The sequence below is a fragment of the Toxotes jaculatrix genome, chromosome 2 (genome assembly GCF_017976425.1).
Source record: "Toxotes jaculatrix isolate fToxJac2 chromosome 2, fToxJac2.pri, whole genome shotgun sequence".
Lineage (NCBI taxonomy): Eukaryota > Metazoa > Chordata > Actinopteri > Toxotidae > Toxotes > Toxotes jaculatrix.
Genome location: NC_054395.1, coordinates 13,867,656 through 13,891,994, shown reverse-complemented (window position 1 = coordinate 13,891,994; position 24,339 = coordinate 13,867,656). Strand labels below are relative to the sequence as shown.

Below are 24,339 nucleotides of genomic sequence, written 5' to 3'. Positions count from 1 at the left end.
GATTATAAGCCAACGGACGCAGATTGTGGTGGAATGCAGCTGAGATTACTGCCTATCTTTCTCCCTGATCAGTTTTTCGCTCACTGCCGAGCTCTGGTGTAACCCCACTCTTGCACAAGTTCAGCCCCCATTACTCCAAGGACCTGAAGCATGAAATAGGCTTGCCAGCATGTGGATGTCAGATTCTGTGATGTTAAAGCAGAGACTACTTGATCAACGCTGGCTGGCTAGAAGGGAGGGAGTCATGCCGTGAGTGACATTGTCATTTAAATGCCTTTGATGTAAATTAATGGTGACGGCCTCGGATTCTGCAGAATTCAGATCATAGGTTGTTTTAGCGAAAGCATCTAGTCATGTAAGGACGATTAATTGATTCATTGATATTTATTTGTCGAGCAAAAATCTTTGTTAGCTCCAACTTCTCAAATGTGAGGATTTGCTGCATTTGTCTGTTGTGTATTATTAATTTAACATTTTGGGGCTTTGAGCTGCATGACAGGCAAAACAAGCAAATTGAATACATCACCTTCTGACTGTGGACATTGTGAGGGCCATCCCATTCATTCACTACCGTGTTATTCACCTCTTTGTGATCTTTCAATTTTAGAGAAATTATGAGCTTATATGACGCTTAAGACCAGAGGGACTCAGTGCTTTCCCACCACACTGGCGAGCTCATCAATAAATCGCAATCCATCCCAGTATGTGTTATACTGAATACCAATCTCTCTTCATCACTGTCTCCGTTAATACAGAATATTAGACTCTGATTTATATGATAGAGTGCCCCAAGGCAAGGTGTGTTTTTTTTTCCTTTTTTTTTTTCTCGTTTTCATCAGGCGTGACCCTGTCATCTCCTCAGGCAACACAGGGAGATTGTTCTGCTCATGAGAATTGACTAGCTAATCCAGAGCAAAGCACTCCCAGACAGAGCAGACACTGCAGGCTGCCTTCATCAGTCAGAGCTTAGGCATTGCTACCGTCATGAGCCACTGATGAATTTGCTATCAATGGTCCATAAAGATGTGTGTGTGTGTGTGTGTGTGTGTGTGTGTGTGGTGCAAGACAGACACACATTCTGACTTTTATTAATGACTGCAGCATCTCATTCAAGATGAAAGGCTATATGAAATATGTCGTGGCAATCTGCCCTGAATGACGTGTGCATGAGCAGATATAAAAGGTGTGCACATGTGCTTTCATGAGGACCTGCATGTGACGTATTTTGCCTTTGCTGCCCTTCGGGCAGATTTTTTTCATCTCATTTGTACCTATGACGATCCCTCCCTCTTTGTATTGAACACTGGAGTATTATTAAATAGCTCAAATCACAGTTTACCAGTTGCAAACAACTTTAAAACCATCATGTTTGCAGGATTTAGATCCTCGTCTACAGTATTTCTGTAGTTTTATGCTCACCATTTTCAAATACTTTACATTCTGTAGTTTTTTACAGGTCACTTTTGGTTTCCATTCATTTCTGTACATTCTGAAATTCACCCAGCAGATCCTTGAGACTTGCTTGCTTGTGTAATTAACCACCAAGTGTGCATTTATTTTTCTCAGTGTTACAGTTGTGTTAAATGCAGTTTAAATGCATATTGATTTGAGAACTCAGCACTGCATCACCACAAGTAACGTTGACAAGATTAAAGCAGACTTGATGTTCAGGATGTTCTATTGCACAGCTCAGACAAGTTTCAAGAGCATGACTTGAGTTTTATGCCATGCAGAAATAAGTGGAAATCAATGAAATGTCAAATGCTGTCAACAGCAGCTGGATTTGCAAATGTTATGATCGAAAGTGTACATGATTTGTAGTGTGCTGTACTTTGAGGAGGCCATATCTCCCGACAGTGTGGTTAAGTAACAGCAAAAGTAGAAAAGTGCAACACTGATTGCAATTCCATTTGTTTAGTGATTGTTTATTTCGTGAAGACACAAACAGATTCCCTTAGGGAAGAAAGGTCAGATAATGGCTGCTGTTTGTACGTATGCCTGCAAAGGGCAAACATTAATCAGCATCCCATCATGCAGTGCACAAGCGCATAGAATTTTCAGTTTTTGTCTTTGCCAGTTTTCTACCACTGCAGATTGTGGGTATTTCCATGAAATTCATGTTCTTCCTAGGATATAATCATCACATGGAAATGGACCCATGTCGGAGGGAGTGCATTAGCCTGAAGGCACGCTTGCATGTACAGTATAGCTCTACTGGTTCTCATGGATTTTATAGGAGGAGTAGCTCTGTCACAATGACTATAGGGGCAAGAGGAGGCATAGCAACTGAACCTGAGGACCCCATTTGAGATGAGTTATAGATAAACATCTACTGTGCATGGAGACAGTGAAAAAAGAATATTCCTGCAGATGAATAAGTAAATCAATAATTAAGTATTATTTTCTTGAATGAAAAATAATAAACAGGTTTTACAACTACAGCCTTGCAATTCTTTTATTTCTTACTTGCTTGCAACAATCTTCTGATTTTGAGTTTGGCAGGAGACGGAGGTTCACATGGCTGAAAAGTGTTTGATGAGCTACACTGCTGCCCCTCTGAGATGTCACTTTGGCTCACCACTGGGTCTTACAAGGACGTTTTTGTCATTGTCTGTTTTTGCTTTTATGTGCACTTGGTTACAAAAGAATGATGAAAAAAAAAGAAACCCTGCCGAAAAATCGTAATCACTTCAGCACGAGCTCTCTAAAATCAATAATTTATTTATTTTAGTTATATTCAAAGGAGCGTTGTGAAGGGTTAAGCTTTTAACCCAGTGTGGCATCTCTGAAGGGGTTTTAGAGAGAATCTGTTTGAATGTAATTATTCAAGCAGGACCACAGCTGAGTTGCCAAGTCCAAAACAAATAAGAGGATGTGGGCTGTTCACCTCCCTTCATGAAAGCACTTGCTGCTCACATTCTTGACCCCAACTGCTCTTTCTTTCCCTTTTTTATTCAACACATTCCTGATTTGGGTTGTTCCTTTATCTTGCACAACTGTGGTACATTATGCTTTGCGTACAGACTTCGGATAGGATGTTCCTGTACACAGACCCATTCATCTTTGGAGGAGAAATGATGTTGAAGTCTAACTAGTGGTGCACTTCTTTACAGCATTTTCCAGTGATTAAATTTGACATTGTTCATGAAGACGTATGTTTGGAAGGAATCGATTATGTAGCACCGAAGCTTAAGGATTCGGTCTGCCGGCTAATGATCTGCTGATTTTGTCAGATGGGATATTTGCAGTAATTGAAGCAGTACATATTCATAATGTGTCTAAATTACACAGTCATATCAAAGGAATATCCTATCAAAAAAAATTTTTTTTTTTTTTGAAAGTTAGTGTGTCATCTCCATTATTTATACCTTGTTAAGCAGTCTGCATACAGTATGTGTTCCCATTATATGGTATGTGTTATATAGTGTGGTGTGTGTGGTGGAGTTGGGCTGCCTGTCACAGCAGCAGCATTTATTTTGCCATCAGATGCTCTATACTGTGGGTCTGTGTGTCCTCACTCTGCTCGAGCTGGCTGAATGAAAATTCTGTGGGAACAATAGGCCCGTTAATTGATTTTGTCTCCAGTAACAGGAAAAATTGAACCCCAGCCCATCTTTCCTATCCCGCTCACTCTGAAGAGGGAGAACCAATCTAAAACTTTCTCCCCCCTCTAGACACTTTGTGTCATTCCCTATCAATTTTCAACCTCCAATCCCGTTCCAGCCAAGTCCAATTTCAGCTGCCTCATGGCCACTGGACTCGTTGACAGATTGCTGGACCTTTAGCAACTTTGGTTTCTGAATCCTGCTGTTTTTGTAGAACTGGGGGAGGAACTGGAGGAGGGAAGAACAGCAGAGGACGAGAGAGTGAGTCACTAAGAGTGACAGACAGACAGGGAGAAAGAGAGAGAGAGGCCACTCATTTTGACATATAATCATCAAAAGGACACCCCAGAGAAACATAATGTGTTCCTGTGAAGGGGGATGTACTGATTTTAATGACTTGACTGGTCTTTGTGGAACCAGGGAAAAACAAATGTTGAAATCTTAGGGTCTGAAAAGTGTCCACAAGGAGTACGAAGACGTCTTTGTAATTTCCAAAGAAAGGTCTGTTTTCTCCTTAGATGTTTAATGTCTTTTTTGCACCATTAAGTCAACTTCATGAGGAAATGATGACAGATTTTTTGTCCCCCAGAGAAGTGCTGATATTTTGGAGCTATTTTATGACTGGTTTCCACCATACTAAAGCTGTCACGCAGAGGCGGCAGGATTATTTAGGAAGACAGTCTCAGCCATTTTGCTTAAATCATACAAATAGGAAATGACACTGATCAGATTCATAATTCACTGGTATCAACTGCATGTCAGCGGATGCATGGCTGCTATTATGCAAATGCACACATTTAAGCAGTCATTTACATCAGTGGCCGAGGACAGAGATTTTATTTACTGTTTCACTGAATCATAATAACTACAGGCAAGCACGTTTAGGGAACTGGAACAGAATGGTGGCAGAGATGAGGGGGGGGGGGGGGTGGGTATGGGGGTCAATAAATGCACGTATTTCCTTGCAGATGGAGTCAGAGACAAAGATCAGCCGTCATTAGCTTCATTTTAATCACTGTGGCACTTTTGCATAAGACTTCAGTCAGATAACACATTAACACATCTAAATCTTCAGGCATTAAAGATTTTAAACTCAATCTTAATCATTTTATTCAATTTCTTGTGATTGCTGCAGTACAAGACAGTTATTGATGTTATATGTTGATTATATATTCTCCTTATTATAGATTAATCCTTATTAATTGTTTCTTTATACTATAATAGCATATTTTTTTCTTTTTATAATCTAGTTTTATTTTATTGTACCATTTTTGTAGTGCCTGTTAGTGTTGTGTATCTACTGTGAAGACTGTTCTTTTAGAAGAGAGCTACATGTTAACTAGCTTAAGGTTTGACTGTCATTCCTATTGGTAATAATAACATGGTACTTAAGTTGAGATCTACAAGAACAATAACAATGGCTAAGTCAGAGGGGCCAAGAAAAACAAGCAGTCAGAGAACAAAACAAGCTGAACACGGGCCAACAGTTTGGACAAACTGATTTGAGCAAAAAAAGAGAAAAAAAGGCTGATGGTATAAAACTGATACACCCAAACTGTCCGTCACAATGGTGCAGTCACACCAGCATTTAAAATAAAGATATTTCACAGGTAAATCAGTTCATTTCAATGAATTCACCTTGATCAGTAGATTAGGGGCTAAGGAAATCTATCGAAAGTTTTCAAGTTGAGTTTAACTATGATGAACTTTGACACGCCATTGATTGATAGGAAGCCATCTTGACAGTGCTGATCTTTGAGGTGACAGAGAGGCAGAGCCCAAAATGGAGGATGCTTTCATAGCTTATTGGTTGTGTTGCTCCATCCACTTCTTTTTATACTTCCTCTGCTGGAGTTTTCCACAAAAGATGAATGGCTTGTAGATGAATGGCTTATACACCAGGAGCTGATGGCACAAAGATGTGTGTGTGTTGTTTTTGACCAAGCTAAAGAACTGGTTGGCTGACAGTTAACGCTAGTCAACTGACAGCTAGCAAACAGTTAGGTAGCTCCGGGCACTTTTTTTTGTCTCTTCAGTAACTGAATAAAATGATGTACAGTGCTGAAAACAAAATGCCAGGGGGAGTGAACTTTTTTCTGCTTCTGAAAAGGGGGGCATGCCTGAAAAAGTTTGAGAACCACTGGGTTAGAGACTGGATTCTTGATTCAGCCTCAAATTTGATTTGACCTACTGTACTGTAGTCTGTGCTCACAGTTTCTCAGTGCAGTAAGTGATTATAACAGACATATTGGGTGCAGTCAGCATTGATTTTAGTTTAACTGTTGGACTTGTTTACAACTTCTCTGATCATTTGACTACTTGTGTTTCTTTACCCTGTAAGACTTTGTTTTAGCAATCCACTGTTCCCAGATCTTAGCAGGCAAGTGTGATGTTTTCTGGGGCAGCTCAGGAGGTAAAGCAGGCTGTCCACTAATCAGAAGGCCAGTGGTTTAATCCTTGGCTCCTCCTGTCTCTGTGTCAAAGTGTCTTTGGATAAGATACTGAAACCCAATGTGCCCTTTGGTGTGTGAATGTGTGTGGTAGTTAAAATGCCGTATGAATGTGAATGTGCTATTTAAATGCAGTCCATTTGCCATTTTTTTACCATAATTAATAGAAGTAACAGGCAAAACAACAAAAATAAAACCCAAACTGTGGTAAATTGTATATATCTTTTAAGTTCAAATATTTAATACAGTATGTGTTGTAGTGAATGTCAGGCTTATGTGGTAGCTGTCACTTAGGAGCAAAAAATGTGCTCCCTCTGTCAGCCAGTGGGGAACAGGTGGTGTTGAAGGCTGAGCTAACAGCTGAAAGGCAGCAAACATCCGACCCTGATACATCTTCTCATCCCTACTAGTGCTGTTGTGATGGCAACAGAGTCACACCACTGCAAAGTAACAGCCCTGTGTTGTCAAACTTTCTGTGTTCACAGTCCAACACACTGACAGAAACATATATATATATATATTCTATATATCCTATAGATAGATAGATAGATAGAAATGTGCTTAGAAATGTTTTTAAATGGCTTCTCTCCATTAAATGAGTTACATAAACCATTTTATGGAATTGGTGATCACTGTTTGCAACAGAGTACCTTAATACCCGAACAAGTAACAAGATACAGTAATTCATTTGCATTTACTAAACATGCAGAGTTATGAACCTCCAATTTTCAATGTGACGAAAGTTGGCAGCCATTGCACGGAGGACCCTCAATGGGAATGAGCTGTATGGAGTCCTGGAGGGGAGAGCAGGAGAGATAGCTCTTATCAGGAAGCTCCCACTCTGTCATTTGTAATGCAGAGCTACACTGTGCGCTTCTTGCCGACCTAGAAGCTATGTGGACATTGAAAAATAGGTGGCTGTCTTCACGCCCCCCTCCACCCCACCCCCTCATCCCCACCCCAACCTCTGACAGTCTTATCTGGAGCGCTCCAGCACTGTGCTCGCCTACAGAAAGCAGCAGAAGACAATAACATATCTGTTTCCACCTCACACACTCTGCTAATAACTGCTGTAGCATGTTTAGACAGTTTATCTCGCATTCCCTATCATAGATGTTGAGTGTCCTCTTGCTGGTAAAGTGCAGGAATTTAACCACTCATCACTGCAAACAGATTCGAATGTGGACCGCCTAGTTGTTTTATTCAGTGTTATGACACGTAACTGAGTCACCAAGTGTTTTAAGTTAAGTCAGGAAGCAACAGTACATCTTCACCATATTTTTTTATAGGCTGATTTTTATCATGAAGCATCTGTGTCCTCATAAATATTTGAGAAGGGCCGTGAATTGTTATATTTGTCTGCAGCATGTACAGCTTGAATGCAAGGATCTGACTCGGCACAGGTATTTTCTTTTCTTTCTCCAAAGAGTCAGAAGATAAATCTGAGGGTTTAGGAAAGAAGAAAAAAAATCAAAGTTAGATAAGATAAATTTGTATTGATATTCTAGAACTCTTCTCTAATCTTTCCTTTTTTGTTAAATATTGATAATTTTACCTCTTTGGGCCAGTTAATAAAATCGTCAGAGAACTATTAACTATAGTTGTCAGATAAATGTAATGGGCAAAAAAGTGTACAATATTTCCAACTGAAATGGAACTGAAGTGGAGTAGACATAGAAAAGAGCAATAAAATGCTTAAGTAAAGTTCAAGTACCTCAAGGCCAGACTTAAGTACAATATTGCTACCACTGCCTTTAATTTAAAAGCACGAACAACATTTCAAAAGAAATAATGGTGATAAGGATAACAGGGTTAATGGTAGATTTTTAGTCAAAGGCGATGCAGAACATAAAGGTTAATCATTTTAATTGAAAGGTCAAATTTTGGGTGAGTCTCATATCATCCAGATGTTTGTCTGAGCTCAGTCATGCGTTATAGCAGCAGGTAAATGCTGTTTTTTAATGTTTAGGTGGGACTGTGTACAGTTACTATAGCAGACACCTACCACTAGGCTGCCAATTTACCATGTAATGTGTCTGTGAATTAAATGGTATTTATTTACATTTTTGAGATGCCCCCACCTTTTATGTCTCTTCTATGTCAACAGTCACAGTTGGTTAAACTTCTGATGAAACCCAAGGAGTAACTTGATTCTATTTTGGGAGTGAAGGTCACAGCAACTGTAATTGTCAGCCGGTATTTATGGGTTGGCTATCAGAGATAAAACTCACATTTTCAGTGTCCTCTCCCTTATTTATGACTCCTTATTTTGCTGCCTTTGCACAATCAATACATGCACACTTTATGAATAAGCAATCGAATCGAGTATGAAACCATTATAGGATTTTTAAACACCAGTGAACTGTATCTTGTGGTCGGTTGTTTCCAGAACGGGCCAGGTCTTTGGTTTGCCAATAAGGGTGTTGCTGCTTGAGTAGCTCCGTAAAATGTGGTTCTATTATCGGGTCCATTAAGTATACCTCTGTGTAATGACACTCCACACACCAACGTTTTTCTCTCGACCCTTCTGCTAATAACCCCTTTTACATTTCATTTTCATTATTTAGCGGGCAGCCCTCATCCTCAGCCACTTACCTTTAGTCAGTGAACTCAAATCAATGGACTCAAAAGCTCTGGGAAGCAGGTACACCTGGTCTTAAAGGTTAATTTCAGTTCCAGCGGAGGAAAGGTGAGAGCTGAGGTGTGAGTAAAGGAAGGCTGCATACACCACATGTCCTCCATTTTAGTTTGATGTCACAGTTTGTTGTAGAGGTGAATGTCTCTTGTGTCCTTATGCAACACATCAGTCACAACAGCGGGAGAATAACATCAGGTCTGCTGTTGGTGTCATGGTCGAACCACAGGATAAAATATGTGTCACTCACATACGTGTAAGTCAGTAACACACAACAACAGTGACTGTGTCACTGGTGACATCAGATACTGTGGATGATCCATACAATATCCACACAATAAATACCAGTTTAGTGAATTTTATCACATTCACTTTGTCACTCAGGTGTTGGTTCAGGCAATATTTTAGGCTGCTGTTTGCAATATTGTTGTCACTGGGAGCATTATTCTATATGATTGTAGTTGGATTTTGTCTCAGATGACAGATTAGTGGCTTACTTTCATAGTAAAGTTCCACCCGTGGTTCATGGACCCTGATTGTGGACAAATACAATGATTTTAATGTCTTGCTTGCAGAATATATCATGCATTTTAATAATGAAGTTGTCTTTATGGTAACTGTGCAGAGTTACCATGTAAAAATTGTTTCCAGTGTGACCCCCTCCAGTTCTGTGACATGAGACAAGTTGACCAAATATTGACAGATGTGGTGTTAGTACTCTGCAAATAGTCCCTACGTTATACTGACAGCGGGTTTCAGATCTATGAAAACACAGTACGTGACCATGGGTAGACATATTTACAGTAGCGTTATAGATTAAGTCTCTCATCTGGTCACAGAATCTGTTGGGTCACACAGTTTGGTGTAATTTCAGTCTGTGCTTTGAATACTCAAGATTCAACTTTATGGCCATACGCTCAGAGAGGTAGTTACACAGTACAAAGACATTCTTATTTGTTGTCCCCTCTGAAGTATATCATTACACAACTCAACAATAAGAGGCTCAATTATTGCCTACTGAACTATAATAGCCAAACATTGTTTAGTGGAAATGTAAAGTTGCTTAACATATTAGAATATGTTAAGCAACTTTAATGATCACTTACAGATTGCTTAATTGCGCCATGGTATTATCATGGTGGATGAGACTGCAGAAAACGGGCAAACTTACTGTATGAGAGGATTATTTTCACTGATGCTAAGCAGAATGCAAAGCATTTGCTGTTTTGCTGAGTCGGCTAACGCTGCTGAACAGCCACTTCTGGCACTACATTGGCCCATACTATAGGTTTCCACTCTTTAAAATAATCATCCTACCCTTTATTAAAAACCTAAAGTGCAATCTGTGTTCTCTCTTTAATTTGTCTGTTTTTGGCATATTCACTCTACTGTCCTTCTCTGACTGATTTTATTTTTTCAGACAGTAATACTGGAGCTGGGATATGACAGTATGAAGTGTGATTTATGCATGGCACTTGATAGTGGAGCAATGCAAGATGGGGCTGAGCATTTTCCCACAGCTCACACCCCCTCACCCCCCACCTCCCCCACCTCCTGCCCTAAGGATGCATGAAATTGAGCAGAATGACTCTACTCATTCTTATATAAATTACTCCCCATATGCTCCACCTAGACAAGCGCATACAGAGTGCGAGAAAAAAGGCATATTTTTAGATTGAATATTTATTTTTTGAGGGTTGATGTGAGAAATTGAAGTGTGACATTTGTCTGTTGAGGGTTGTTTTAAAAGCGAGTGAAGCTCTACCTCTGCTGCTGATATTTTAAAAGCACTTTGAAACATTTCCAGTGACTCAAATTGTAAGGAAAAAATCTGTTTCTCTCTGCTGCTGTTTTCATTTTATCGTTTGCTTCTTTGCAACAATGCTGGGGAGGAGCTCTTTAAAGCATCAGTCACTGAATATTAAATGGATGCACCTCTCATAATTCTTGACAACACAGAGCAGGTTCAACAGGCAGCTTCAAAGCCAAATTTCATTATGATATCAATGTCGTGTCTCTTCTTATATGCTGGACCTCACCTACCCCTATGATGCTATTTACCCACAGTAATTTGGCACTGCAGTTATCTCAATTATAAATGGAACCATAACCTCCTATGGTGAATTTAAATCGATTTTGCGCATCAGACATAAGCATGTCTGCAATCATGTAGCCTATTCAAAGTATATGTACCTCTATGAGATTGATTCCAGTTTGCATATGACCCTTCTCCAGCTGCTGGAAAGACATTTTTACTTTGCTGATTCACTGTTGAAGATACCTAGCAATATTAAAACCAGACATATGTTTACTTTTAAGAATGTACTGGGCCATGTTTTGGTATCAACCAGTAAAAGCTTTCTTCCTTCTCTGTGTTACAGTCCTGCTGCGTGAGGAGGTGGCCCAGCTCCAGGAGGAGGTGCACCTGCTCCGGCAGATGAAGGACATGTTGAGTAAGGACCTGGAGGAGACCCAGGGAGGCTGCTCGGCCGACGTGCTCTCTGCCACTGAGCTCCGCGTGCAGCTGGCTCAGAAGGAGCAGGAGCTCGACCGAGCCAAGGAGGCTCTACAAGGTAAAGACCTCGCCAGGGAACTAGAAGATTTGTGTTTTATTTCAAACACTAATATCATCATTATTATTAAGCATGGGCAGTGATGCTGCAAAAGAAGAAAGAAGGCCAAGAGACTGTCTTCAAAGGTAGATTGTAGACGGAGTATTACTGGATCATATTAACATTTTGGCTCTTGTTCAATGGTTTCAAAGGATTTTAATAATAAATGTATAATAATAATTAGTTCTGGGCCATCTTGATGGCCTAGTTGTCATTGTGCATGTACCATGTCACTGCAAGGTCCCTGGTTTGATTCCAGCTACATAGGGACTCTTGTTGCTTTTCATGCTCCCTCTCACTTTCAAAACATATTTGTATTTACTTTCAGCTGTCAAACAAAGGCAGGAACAAAATAAGAATAATTACTCTTGACCATAGTGTTTTCTGATGTGCCCTTTCTCCTTCCAAAATATTCCTTTTTGCCTGCTGTTACTTCAAAAAAGAAATAGTATGGAAACATTTATTATGTTTTGAAGTAAATCAAGTCATCCAGACGAATAAATATTTTTTTGTTTTATTTGTCATGGACAATGCTCATCAAAAGAAAAATTTGCAAATGAGCCCAGAAGGTGAATAATTTAATCTCTATTCTCTGAACAGATGTTTAAAGGACACACTAAAAAAAAAAAAAAAAAACAGAATGAGACTACATTTTTTGTAAGGTTAACACATTCAAATGAGTTAAGAAACAAGCACCATGCACGAGATAGTACAGTACACTCACCATGAAATTATTCAATAGTTAAACACATCGTAGTTTGCTACGATTCACAACAAGCCAGCACAATCCTGTCCACCTATTGCAGTCTACAGCTGATGATGTGAAAATCGGAAGTATGCAAAACAGAGATAACAGACATATTCTGTAATCATTTATCTCCCAGCTGCCGTAGGTTTTCTGCCACTCCTCTCTCATGCTTAGGGAAAAAAAACACAGCATTTTGCTCCATAGGGCTTGAAACCAGGGCACTTTTTCTTGTCACTATAATGTTAACATTAGAGTCTGTAACAGTGTGGTTAATGCTGCCCATTAGCTGCATTACAGGCCATTAGCATGTGTTCGCTCGAGAGATGAAGTGGTATATGGGGGTGAGAGAGGACACAGAGGAGCTGGCTTTAAAAAAAAATAAAATAAAATGAAAATCCGCTCCTCACTGCAGGCAGATCACGCCATGTCGCTCCCCACTCTGCACTGCCCACGGACCCTGATGCACATACAGAAAATGTACTGTAGAAGCTCTATTGTATCATCAGAACAATGCTCTATTCCCAATTTAAAAGCGAGGGACGATGTGAGCTGGAAAAAAACTCTAAATCTTAAGATGTCTGTGTTGGCTTAACTTAAACCCTTCAGCTCACTGTTTTAGTACAATTCTTGTGTTAGTATTTCCACCTTAAAAGCCCTGGTGAGTCTCATAAATCACCTGCTGTAGACGTTAGACTTAAGTCAGACTTCACAAAACTAAGGATTTAAGGCTTCACTTAGACTTGGATGCTGTCAAATGACTTCTGTGAGACTTGTATCCCCACAGCAAAAACATTCAGGTCTCATGTTTTGACCTTGGAAAAAAAAAAAACAAAGACAGTTACAGGACTTGAAAAGACTTGTTCTTGAAGGTAAATGTTCAAATGCTGTGTCACTTTAATGGTCAGCATTCAGAGACTTCATTCAGACTTGCATCTTGACTTGCAAATTGCTTATTACATGCCGCCTTGTTTCAAGTTTAAAATTCATGCACCTGAAAGTGCTGATTAGAATACTGTGCAAAATTTGGGTTTTTATTCTTTGGCACAGAAAGGACAAATATGCACATTAAACTGAATAAAAAGGAAAAGTTATTGTTTAAACTGCTGTGAAAGATTTGTTTTAATGTTTAAGTACAGGTAAAATATAATTCCATTAACCTTCTGGCAGCAGGTTACCTCCAAAATTTAATTAACAGAAGAAGAGAAAGCAAGGACCTTAACATTCAAAATATACATAATGATCTTTTTCAGATAAAATACCAATGTACAGTACAGGATCCTCTCTGTTAATGACCAACTGTACCCGTTTTATGAATGACGATGTGTGAAATGGGAATACACTTTCATATTGCCCTCACAGAGACTGTGCACAGAGTAAAGTAATGAAGAAGTCGTGCCAGACGGTGCACAGTGGATTGCAGGCCATCAAGCAGAGATGTCATCAGCGTGGCAGTGAATCATTCTTTTCAAAGACTTATTGCCCATGGAATGAGGCAGAGCACAAAACCACAATTTTGGTATCAGACAAACGCATGACACGCTGTCAGGGGATTTTGTTGCTGCGACATTTCACTTGACACTCACAGCCTACGCTTTTTCAAAGAACTGAACAAAAAACAAAACGGACTGGGGCACGGCAAAATAGAGGCACACATCAAATAAATACTTATCTCTTCTTCAGCTGGATGTTTGGCTGTCTGAACAGACTACGCACAGGCTCATACAGTCATTTGTATGACTCAAGCCTGTTAATGAAGGCCAAAGCCTACCAGCCCCAGCAGGCACTGACAGTAATCAGCGGCTAATGAAAGCCTTATAAAGGGGGACTTTGGTTGGCTTACAAGGCCCAGGAACGTTAAGCATGGTGGATCTTGTCTGCAATTAAGCTGGGGTATGTGGGAGGACAACAGGAAATTGGCTGTTGTCATATTCCAGTTTGCTTCTGTAGGAGTAGGTTCAAAGAGGCAAACTGAAACGACTGTGAACTTGAGTGAGGAGACGTTCCTGCTGCTCTTCATTGTTTTCACCCTTAAAGCTGTTTTATATAAGCAATGGAGCAGAAGTTGATGATTATGTGGGGCTTTTGGCCGGAGAGGGACCTGTGAAAAAAAAGGAAATTGGCATTCAGTGTTGGAAGTAGCAAGATTTTTTTTTAATTATTTATATTTTTTATTGTTATTTTCGACATGACCTGCCTGTAGAGCAGTAGCTGGTTCCCAGCTGTTTTGTTAGTCTGCGGTTGCTGCACTCCAGCTTCATACACTGACACCGTGGTTTGCTCTTTTTTGTAAGGCAGCCATGAAAGGCCCTCTACAGTAATGGCTAGCTTTTTGCTCTTACACTGTTTGCATGTGATGGGTAGCAGCCAGTGAATTTTGGCTTTGTCCCCAGTAATATTTATAGTTGTTTCCAAGCGAAAAAAAACAAAACAAAACCAAAAAAAAAAACATCTGTCATCCCATTTTGTCTCATTGTCTTGTTTGTGTTGCTTTTCCAGCTGCTTCCACCAAATGTATTCATGTTCTGTGCTGCACATACTTGCTCATGGTACAGGACAGAGCTGGTGATAATTGTGGTGTGTGGGTTTATTTTGATAAGGACAGCCGGCAGATTGAAACATGCAACTCTATGAATATTCTGACACCATTAAAGTCAAGACAAGACAAGTTTATTATGTGTATATTAACATCTTAATGAGCTTTCACAGGCGTGTTGGGAACGAGAGACAATGAAGAGAAAATTAAAAAGGTAGTGATGCAATGACCAAATGTTTTATGGAAAACAAAAGGCGTTTAGGGTGAAGACGAGGAAGCTGAAAGCAGAAAACATTAGTAAATACTAACTAGCTAGCTTTTTTTTTTTTTTAATTCTACATCAGGCAAGTATTGGGAAAAGACTTGTAATGCTGTTACAGATGTTCAAAAGATTTTGGGACAATTTACAACGTGTTTCTGGAAGAGTGTGTCACACTTGCTTCTCTTATGTTGTATGTTCCACTGTACCATACACACTAGTTTGGTGTTGTGGCTGATGAGATCGTATCACAAGATAGTCTGTAGTTACTTTCTGTATTTTGAGCATTTGCAATACAGCAAAAAAAAAAAAAAAAGACTCATTAGCTGTTGGAGTTGGAAATAGTTGGGTTTTAAAGTGCCTTCTGATGGAAAAAAGAATAAGCCAAATGTTCTTGAGAATACCTCATTAACTACAGCAATTTCCATATGCTTCCAATTGATTGGAGGCGAGATGTCGACTCCATTTGATTTCCCTGAGTTTTCACAAGGCTGGCATATTGTGAACATCCCTCCAAATGCTGCTCCGACAAAGTGTTTTTTTCCCTGCAGAATGAGAGCAATGTTTGGAGAACTGAAGCACCCAGGGGGTTTTTATTGAAGTGCTACCAACAATTATTGTGAGCAGAGTAGCTTTGTGTTTTTTAGTTTTTATTTATTTCTTTTCCTGTGGTTCTGCTTTGGATGAAAAAGCAGAAAGGGCTGGAGTGACGAAGAAGCATGAAAGAAAGGCATCATCCCCTCCTTTGCTCTCCGCCACTTGAGATAATACCTGTTTACTTTGGGAATAGTTCACAGAAACTGTGTTACCACTCCTACCTCAGTTGAGAAGGTTTGCGGCTGAATTACATGCAGATTTTCTGGTGCCTATGAATACAAAATGGAGAACGGAGAGAGGAACATAGTCTGTTTTCTGTGCAGCTACTCCTCACTTCCTCCCTTACTGTCTCTTCCTCTGCCCCCCTCCCACCCCCCGCCTTTGTTTGGTGTGATGCCCACACCATTTCAATGTTACGGCCTGAGCTCACTCCCACTATGTGCCAGACATCAGCCTGTTAGCACTATAATTGTAATCGTGGGTAATTGCCGACTCACAATTGCAGGTTTTGTTATGATGCCTGTGGGCACCCAATTCAACCCCAAGAGCTACTGCTTGGAGTCATTTCATCCACGCTACTTTTAAGTACACAAATGACAGTGAAATGAAACTGCCCTGGCGATCTCCAAAGCCAAAAGTGAGGGCACAATGAGAAAATAAACCACAGTTTGGCTAACGCAAGTGGACTGTTGTCTTAAGGTGTTTGTAAGTTTACCGAGTTATTTGGACTTTCTTGTCAAAGTTGTGTTTAATGAAATTTCAAAGTATAGCTGGCCCTCTCTGCTATTTTTAATTAGCTATTTCCTCTTTGGATAATTACTATCACTGAGGGACTCCCAGTCAATCCAGAGCTCAAATGAAAGCAGCAGACAGCTATGTATCATCAAAGCACAGTCTGCCTGCTGTGTTTAGTGTCATTTCACGCTACACCGTACTCAGAAAGCAGCTCTGCCCTTGACTACAGGGCCTCTTTTCTCACTAGGCATTTAAACACCAACGCACACACACACACACACACACAGCGCTGACAAATGTCATCAGGATACTTAACCTGATAACATTAAAGTAAATTTGTGGTGTCTTCTTATTTTTAAACATATTAAGGCCAAAAAAAAAAATCCAAATGAATTTTGGGGAAATCTGTCTGTGATTTATTTCCTCAGTGCCAGCAGATGTTTCATTATAACAGGTAACGAAGGCAGTTTTGCTACTCATTATGCGTGTTTGGATCACAGTGGCCCTTAGTGGCCGAGCCACATCGTACCAATACCATTCTCTCAGAATCTATGTCACAGTTCTCCTTTTTGAATTTGCCTTCTACAGAGTTTTTACAAAGCTTGCACCTGAACAATTAGGTGCAAGCATTTCTGCAGATTACAGCACTGGTTCATTTTGTTTCAGATCCAGTGAAGACAGAGAGCTGAGTAATGTGGTGCTGTTATGGAATCAGAGTATGATTCTCTCCTTGTTTCCTTGATCAGTGTCAGTGCTGCTGTTTGAATAGCGTGTACATACACACACACACACACACACACACACACACACACACACACACACACACACACACACACACACACACACACACACACACACACTCATCATCATCACACATACCTCCATATCACTTATTAGTGAGCAATGTTTGACCTATTTTTAATGGGTAGGTTGTGAATAGACCTTTAACAAGGGCCAAATGTCATTTCTGAGATTTGTAGATTCAGGTTAAAACGTTGATTAACTCTCATTAAAAAGTGAATATCACCATGACTGCAAAGAAGTTTCATTTAGGAGTGACATTACCTGCTCTAAGGATTGTAAAATTCTACCAATGCAGATATCAACCTCATTTAACCCATAAGTTTGTTTTTACTGAGGAAGTGAGGAGGTGAGCACACTGTGCAGCTCTGCGGCTCCTTCTTCATTATTCAGCTGGCAGATTTAAAATCCCAAACCGTGAACAATGGACTCCCTCCAATGAACCAATGTCGCTTTTGTTCTCTCCCCAAATAATTATGTTAAGAGCCGACTAAAAGCCTTTTCCCTCCACTTTAGGACTGAAGTTATATGGAGTAGTGTCAGTGCGGAGTGGGTTCATTCATTAAAGTGAAGAACATAATTTTCTGAAGGGTGTTGATAAGTGGGTCTATCTTTGCAATCCCGTTGTGTGTTGTTGAAAGTAAACAGAACTTGCTTGGGCAGCAGTCTTTGTTTGAACCCAATATTAAATTTGTTGGGTTAAAAAAAAAAGTGCGATATGGACATTAGTTCCCCAGAGACTCTTGCCATTTGTTTTAGCACACACCAGATAGTGAGGGTTGTTATTTAACCAGAGACAAGGGGGTTAGTGGGATGTGAAAGTGTCCCACAGTGATAGGTTCTGACTGCATGAACCAGCAAATGAGATGCCTGAGGTTGATTTTGTTTCTTCACCATCACGGACCATCAGAAAGTCTTTTCCTGGAAATGGATCTGACACTTGATAATCTCTAAAATCACCCACATAGTATTTGGCCTAATAACGTGATATGTTCGTGTGGTGTTTTAAAGTGATAAATCACTAAATCATTTGGAGACTGCCCTCCCCTAAAAAATGACCCTATAGGTTGTTTGTGCAAGCAGCTTATTACGACCCATAGTTACGTTTTATTCTTAGGCGACCTCTAGTGGCTGTATTAATTGTGGCAGGAGCAAAGGAGGAAGTGAGGTGACGTAGTATAAAGAGCAGCAAAATCCATGTTGGGAGGATCTTTCCCTAAACCTGACCATGTTGTTTTTGTGCCTAAACCAAACCATGACTATTCAATAAGCTTAAGCACATGTTTTTGATTGTAACTATGACAGCAAAGGTACGGTATGCCTGCTGCCACAGGGGCTCTAATTTAGGAGACACTCCTATAGGTATTATCTGAAGGCAGAGGGAAACGACCTGTATGGTCGCTGAGGTTGGAGGATTTGTTCAGCTTCTGAGAATCAAGCAATGACTCCCTATTGGTTTTAAAGATAACTAAGAAGTTGGACTTTGCTTCTTTACAGACAACAGCAGCTGTGGTCAGCTTGAAGTCATGTCACTGACAAAAGAGCTTCATGACGTATTTTTACAGCAGGAATAAAGCCTCAAAACTTTCCCCCTGCAGTGTAATCCACTTCTCTGCTGTCCATCTCAGCACAAAACATGGTTTTGCTTTGTTATTCTCTTTCATCCTGTCCACCATATATCGATTCATCAATTGTTTATCTCTATCTACAGTATATACCATACATATAAATAGTGACTCTGTTTCTGAAATGCCTAGCTATTTCTTTAAGTAAGTTCCAATACAGGGGTGGATCCAGCCAGTAAGATCTCCTTGAGGAGTCCGTTGTTCCTGTTTTGTATCTAATGAGTTGGCCCACTCATTTCAGGCAGTCTTAGCCCGTCAGTAGCAAAACGTCATAGAACAGCACAGCAGACAAAGGCTTTTAGCACACTACAGTAGTAGATGTTCACATTAAACTACTTAATAGCACAAGCGCTTTGGTGGCAGAAGAGGCTTTGTGTAGTGAGCTAAAAACCACTTATGTAGATTTTACAGCGTGTTGGGAGAGGGTGATACAGGCAGGTGTTTTTGTTTTTAACGCTGGGCTGTGGGAACAGTGGCTTGGACTTCTGCTGGTGAATGTTTGGAGTCCTGATCTGCTCTTCCTCTGCTTACACAGGCGGGGGTAGCTTTTAGTGGTCTGAATTTGCATGCAGGCACACTCAGTTTTGCACAAAGACAGCCATTGTTTGACATTTTACGCATGCAGGAAATCTGCTGTAGATATAATCGGAAAAAGTCCACGAATAAATACACAAAGTACACAAAATATATTCATTGAATGCATAGCAAGAAAGAAGATAGATGCTTGCACAGATATCATTCCTCAATGAAAAGATTATTAAATTGAAACCTCTCCAGTAGCTTCCTCTCCGTGTCTTCCTCCTCCTCCAGCTCCACACTCTTTAGCTTCATCTCTTTATGGTTCCCAGGTGGTTCCCTCTGGTTTAATCTGGTAATAATTCTTGGAGGCTTGGACCGAGCCAGAGTATGTTAGTCATTAATATGGCTGTCAGCAGAGGAAGAAATGCTAGTGCTTCTCCATCTCACCTGGCGTATGTGTTTTTAGTGTAATGCAGCTGCAATGAGCCCCAGCACCATCCTTAATAATTGTGTTTATACATTGGTTTTAAATGCTAAGTAACGGTGCAAACATGATTTGCTACTGTGAATTGACCCTTTTACAAAGTCAGAGAGAGTGCTTTCTTGTATCCGACACCAGGAGGGTTGATGTTGCCAACGGTCACAGGTGCAGGATGTGAGGCAGCAGCAGTGTTTTTGGCTCATCTCAAAGACGGCTTTGATTTCACTTCCTGAGGCAGGTGCTGGGAGGTTTCCTGTTTCTCTTGGCCAATAAGGGATGTTTCTTGTCCTCATTCGCCGGCTAGTTTGGACTGCATATCCCTTTGGCTTGGGGATTCCACCTCTAAAGAATGAGTGAAAGGGGGAGATATGAAACTGTGACAGGAGAGGAATGAAGGAGAGGAAGCGAGAGGGTGAATCTGTCCTTGTAAAACTGCACTTCCATTCCACTTGCCTGAGCATGCTCCCCAGATGCAACTTGTGAATGTCACACAATTAACCAGGCTGTGATATAAGTTAATTAATGACAGACAACTGGCTCGGAGGAGTGAAAAAGAGAGAAGAAAAAGAAAGGTGAATACATGATAACAAGCATCAAGAGGAAAAAAACCGAACCGTGTGATGTTATGAAACATCCACCAGTCAGAGCTGCTGAGCTGTAAGGATACAGATGTCAAAGTAAAGAGGACAAAGGTGGACAGACACAGTGTGAATACACCATATGTAAATAAATATTGTCAGTGTGGAGATATAGCTTGAGGGAAACTCAGCTTTAAGCAGATATCTGGAAAATGGCCTCGCATTAAGAGGGAGAGAGGATCAAGAGAAAGCAGGAGAAGAGGCAGAGGCAGAGGAGAGAAAAAGGAGATGTTGTCTTTGAGAAAATTAGAGCCTCTCTGAATAACTACACTGAACCATATTCTTTATCATGATGTGTGGGTGAAGTGCCAGAGGATTAGAGAGAATGTGTGGCAGAGAGATAGATGAAAAGAGAGACCCAGCCTCTAACGAAGCCGACAGCAGAGAGGAGATTGACAGGAAGGTTCATGTGTGATTCACTACTTTATCAACATGCAGTCACGCCACATTAGAGCAGCAACAGCAGGTGTATCTAATTTTTTTTTTTTTTTACTTAAAACGCTTCATATCTGAAGGTGCTTAATAACCTACTTATTATGCATGAAGAAACTGCCTCAGCGTGGACTTGTGGACAACACATACTGCCAAGATTTGTTAGTACTTAGACTCAGAAAGGCTGCAGTTTATGTATTTTAACAACTGCAGTTGGCCTATAGGACAAATCAGTTATTATAGATTCTTCAGGGTTGCATCCACAAATGCAGTATACATCATCTAAAATACGAAATACTGTACATGTATCATCTCAAAGCATGTTAGCAGAACAATTCAAGGTCTGTATATTTGCACAACACATGTACTGTTGCTGGTATACATGCACACACACCAGCACAGATGAGACACTGATGCTAGCTAACAACCCTTCTATCTCTCTCTCTCTTTCTCTCTTCTCCCTCGTCCTCTCTTGCAGCCATGAAGTCGGACCGTAAGCGTCTGAAGGCGGAGAAAGCAGACCTGGTGAACCAGATGCAGCAGCTTTATGCCACACTGGAGAGCCGGGAGGAGCAGCTCCGCGACTTCATACGCAACTATGAGCAACACAGAAAAGTATGGCAGCCATGCTCTGACTATAAACAGGGCACACATACAAACAGTCTCCTTTCTTGTAGCTGTGCTGGTTGGATGCTTAATGCACAAATAGGCCTGTTAGGCAAACACAGTCGACGTCCAAGCAAGAACAGAACCTGATAAAACAGAGGCTTTGTTTAGAACTTGATTTGTAAACCAGCGGGTTGCTGTGCTGCTTCTTGGAATTCATCTTTCATGCCAAATGTGTGTGCATGCTGTGGATGAGAATATTTTTACAGATGTGTGCACTGTACTTGTACTAATCTAGTCAGGGTTAAAAACAGATGATTGAATTGTTGCACTCTCTGCATACATGGCCATGTTCTGAATTACTTTGCATACATACTATGTTTTGCATATTGACAACTTGTGGGTTTGTGTCACTGTGAGGATGTTTACATTACTACCACTATGAGATGTTTCTCTGGGCAATAAGATAAGATGTTCAGGTGTATGTCACCAGTGCACTGAAGTCATTTCCAAGGATAGACTCTAAAAGTAAATATAAACATTGCATCCGTGGTGTTATACTGTGTATACAGCAGATTTAAGAAAGTATGTGTATCTGTCAGTCAAGCAAAGGTCCTGTTTAAGCCTTTATTTTAGTGACATTATTTTATTATTTTTTGTTCCTCCAGAAAAAAAAAAAAAATATATATATATATATATATTACACAATTGGTTATTTTGCAGGTTGGACTCATTCAGTTTTATTTTCCATAGATAGGCTTGATATGTGAATCAATCCATCAGGATCTTTGTATCTACTAGGAGAGCGAGGATGCGGTGAAGGCACTGGCCAAGGAGAAGGACCTGCTGGAGAGAGAGAAGTGGGACCTGCGACGGCAGACCAAGGAAGCCACTGAGCATACGGGGATGCTGCGCTCTCAGCTTGACCTCAAGGAGAACCGCATCAAGGAGCTGGAAGCTGAATTGGCCATGGTGAGACAGAAAAACAGATGGGGGTTAACTACATGGCCCCTCTATAATATTACAAAAAAAACCTTCATCTCTTTCTTTAGGATTGTTGATTTTGATATTCCTTTTTTATGTGTAAAGTACAGTTGCCAGTAAAAAACACATGACAGTAAGAAAGAAAGAAAGAAGGATGCTAAATGCATACTAAACTGAACCAATCTACAGTTATCACTGCTCAGACTCTGATTCATCTCAAGTATCAAAACTACTGACTAGAACTGGGAAAAGAAGATATTTAAGGCAAACAATACAAATTACAAATAAGAAAGCCCAAATTCTGTTTCACAACTATTTTGTGGGCGTACGGTACATCTGTTACTATACACTATTTTGGGTTTGTTGCATATAATCAAACAGAGAAAGCTTTTTAAATATACAGTATAGCCATCCCTCATGTCTCCAACCCCCCCAGATGAGTAACTGTGTCAATCAGAGAATGGAGTTCCGGGTGTTTGAGCGGCTTGGGGAAAGGGACTACTCACCTAGGGTCATGGCGGTAAGACGGGCCCCCCAACTTTAAAATTTGACCTTTCTTGACCCTCCCAGTCCTTGGAACTCTCTCCTATTTGTTACCTAATTGTCATCTTGGAGCTCCTCCCCTCCAGCTGCACGTGTTTGACTAACCCTTAGCCGTCCCTGACGGAGTCCCTGCCCCAGTGATCCTAACATTGGTGATCCCACAGATTCCTGTTGTGATTTATCTGAATGTTTTTAAGTCTAATTAAGGAAAAGAATGCTTGGGGAATAAAAATACATCAATATTCTGACAACTAATGATTACTCCAAAGGTTTGTGATTGTGATTCTGTTTTGCATGTCAAAGACTGTGATTGATAATCGTTTGACCGCTGGTAGGTAGAGATGATTGCAATGAAGCTGATTGTGCCAGTGTTGATTTACAGCCTGCCGCCGCTTGGCATGATGATATGTTTCGCACAATAACAAGAGTTTGAGCTTTTGTAAAACACCAACGTGTCAAGGCTAATCAGAAAACATACACACAAAGAGAATAAATCTTTTGATAAACACGAAATACACATACACAAACACATCTCCCAAGGCTCCAGTAGCTCATTGTTGTTCCTGCTAAAAGGCGGTGAATTGGGCTTTGTGACACGGCTCCTCAGAGCAAATGTATTCATTAAACTTATAGAAAAGCTTCATTATTTCCACTTTCTCCATTTTTGCTCTCCACCAACCCTCTAACTTCTACCCCTGAAAGGAAGAAAACGACAAACACCTCCTCAGATATTTTGTCCATTTTTTTTTTCTTCAGCGCTCTCAGGAGCTGCAGCGAGAGATTTCACACAACAAAAGACTAACATGAATACAGCTGCATTTTTCACGAGACAACAACCACATGAGGTGCCCGAGGGAAAACTCACATATCTGCATGTATTCAGAGATTTGTAGTAGGACTCTGAATACTTAACATGTACACGTGCACACACATTTACAACATATGCATGAATAAAAATAACAATAGCAGTCACAGAACCACCATCTTACTGAAAAACAACCGAGGAACTGCAAAACATCGTAAGATTTCTCTCCAGGATTGTTGCTTGTTGTGGGTTTGCTCTCTGCCTGATTGGATCTGTCTGTCTACCTTCTTAAGGCCAAACAGTCACTAGCTACCCTGACCAAGGACGTGCCCAAGCGTCACTCTCTGGCCATGCCCACGGAGACGGTTGTCAACGGCAACAACCAGGAGTGGGTGATGCAGGCTGACCTTCCCCTGACTGCTGCCATCAGACAGAGTCAGCAGACTCTCTATGTCCACACAGGGCATCCCACTGACAGACAAGGTAGGCCAACATGAGCAACACCTACTGTAACAACCTCATCCTGTACATGAACTGACTCGCACACAAGTGATTTTATCGGCATTTACCCTCTGCATGCTGATGTCAACCTGCTTTACACACATTCACTCGTGCCATCTGCTCAGAATGACCACATTATTGGCCACTGATGATGCTCTGGTCATGACATTTCATCTGCTTTATGTAGCAGTTACAGTGAACATATTTTTGGCTTTACAGCTTCCATTTGT

At 40.5% G+C, this 24,339-nt stretch overlaps 1 protein-coding gene across 4 annotated transcripts in view; it reads left to right on the top strand.

Moving 5' to 3' along the window:
- kazna (kazrin, periplakin interacting protein a) overlaps positions 1–24,339 on the top strand; it is a 188,027-nt gene that overhangs the window by 151,682 nt on the left and 12,006 nt on the right. For 3 of the 4 annotated variants that reach the window (XM_041061890.1, XM_041061898.1, XM_041061907.1), the window contains 5 exons: positions 11,072–11,263; positions 21,149–21,285; positions 22,078–22,248; positions 22,697–22,780; positions 23,902–24,091. In XM_041061890.1, coding sequence (XP_040917824.1) covers positions 11,072–11,263; positions 21,149–21,285; positions 22,078–22,248; positions 22,697–22,780; positions 23,902–24,091 — 774 coding nt within the window. The remainder of the gene's footprint in view (positions 1–11,071; positions 11,264–21,148; positions 21,286–22,077; positions 22,249–22,696; positions 22,781–23,901; positions 24,092–24,339) is intronic. The other variant, XM_041061916.1, reaches the window with a different exon arrangement.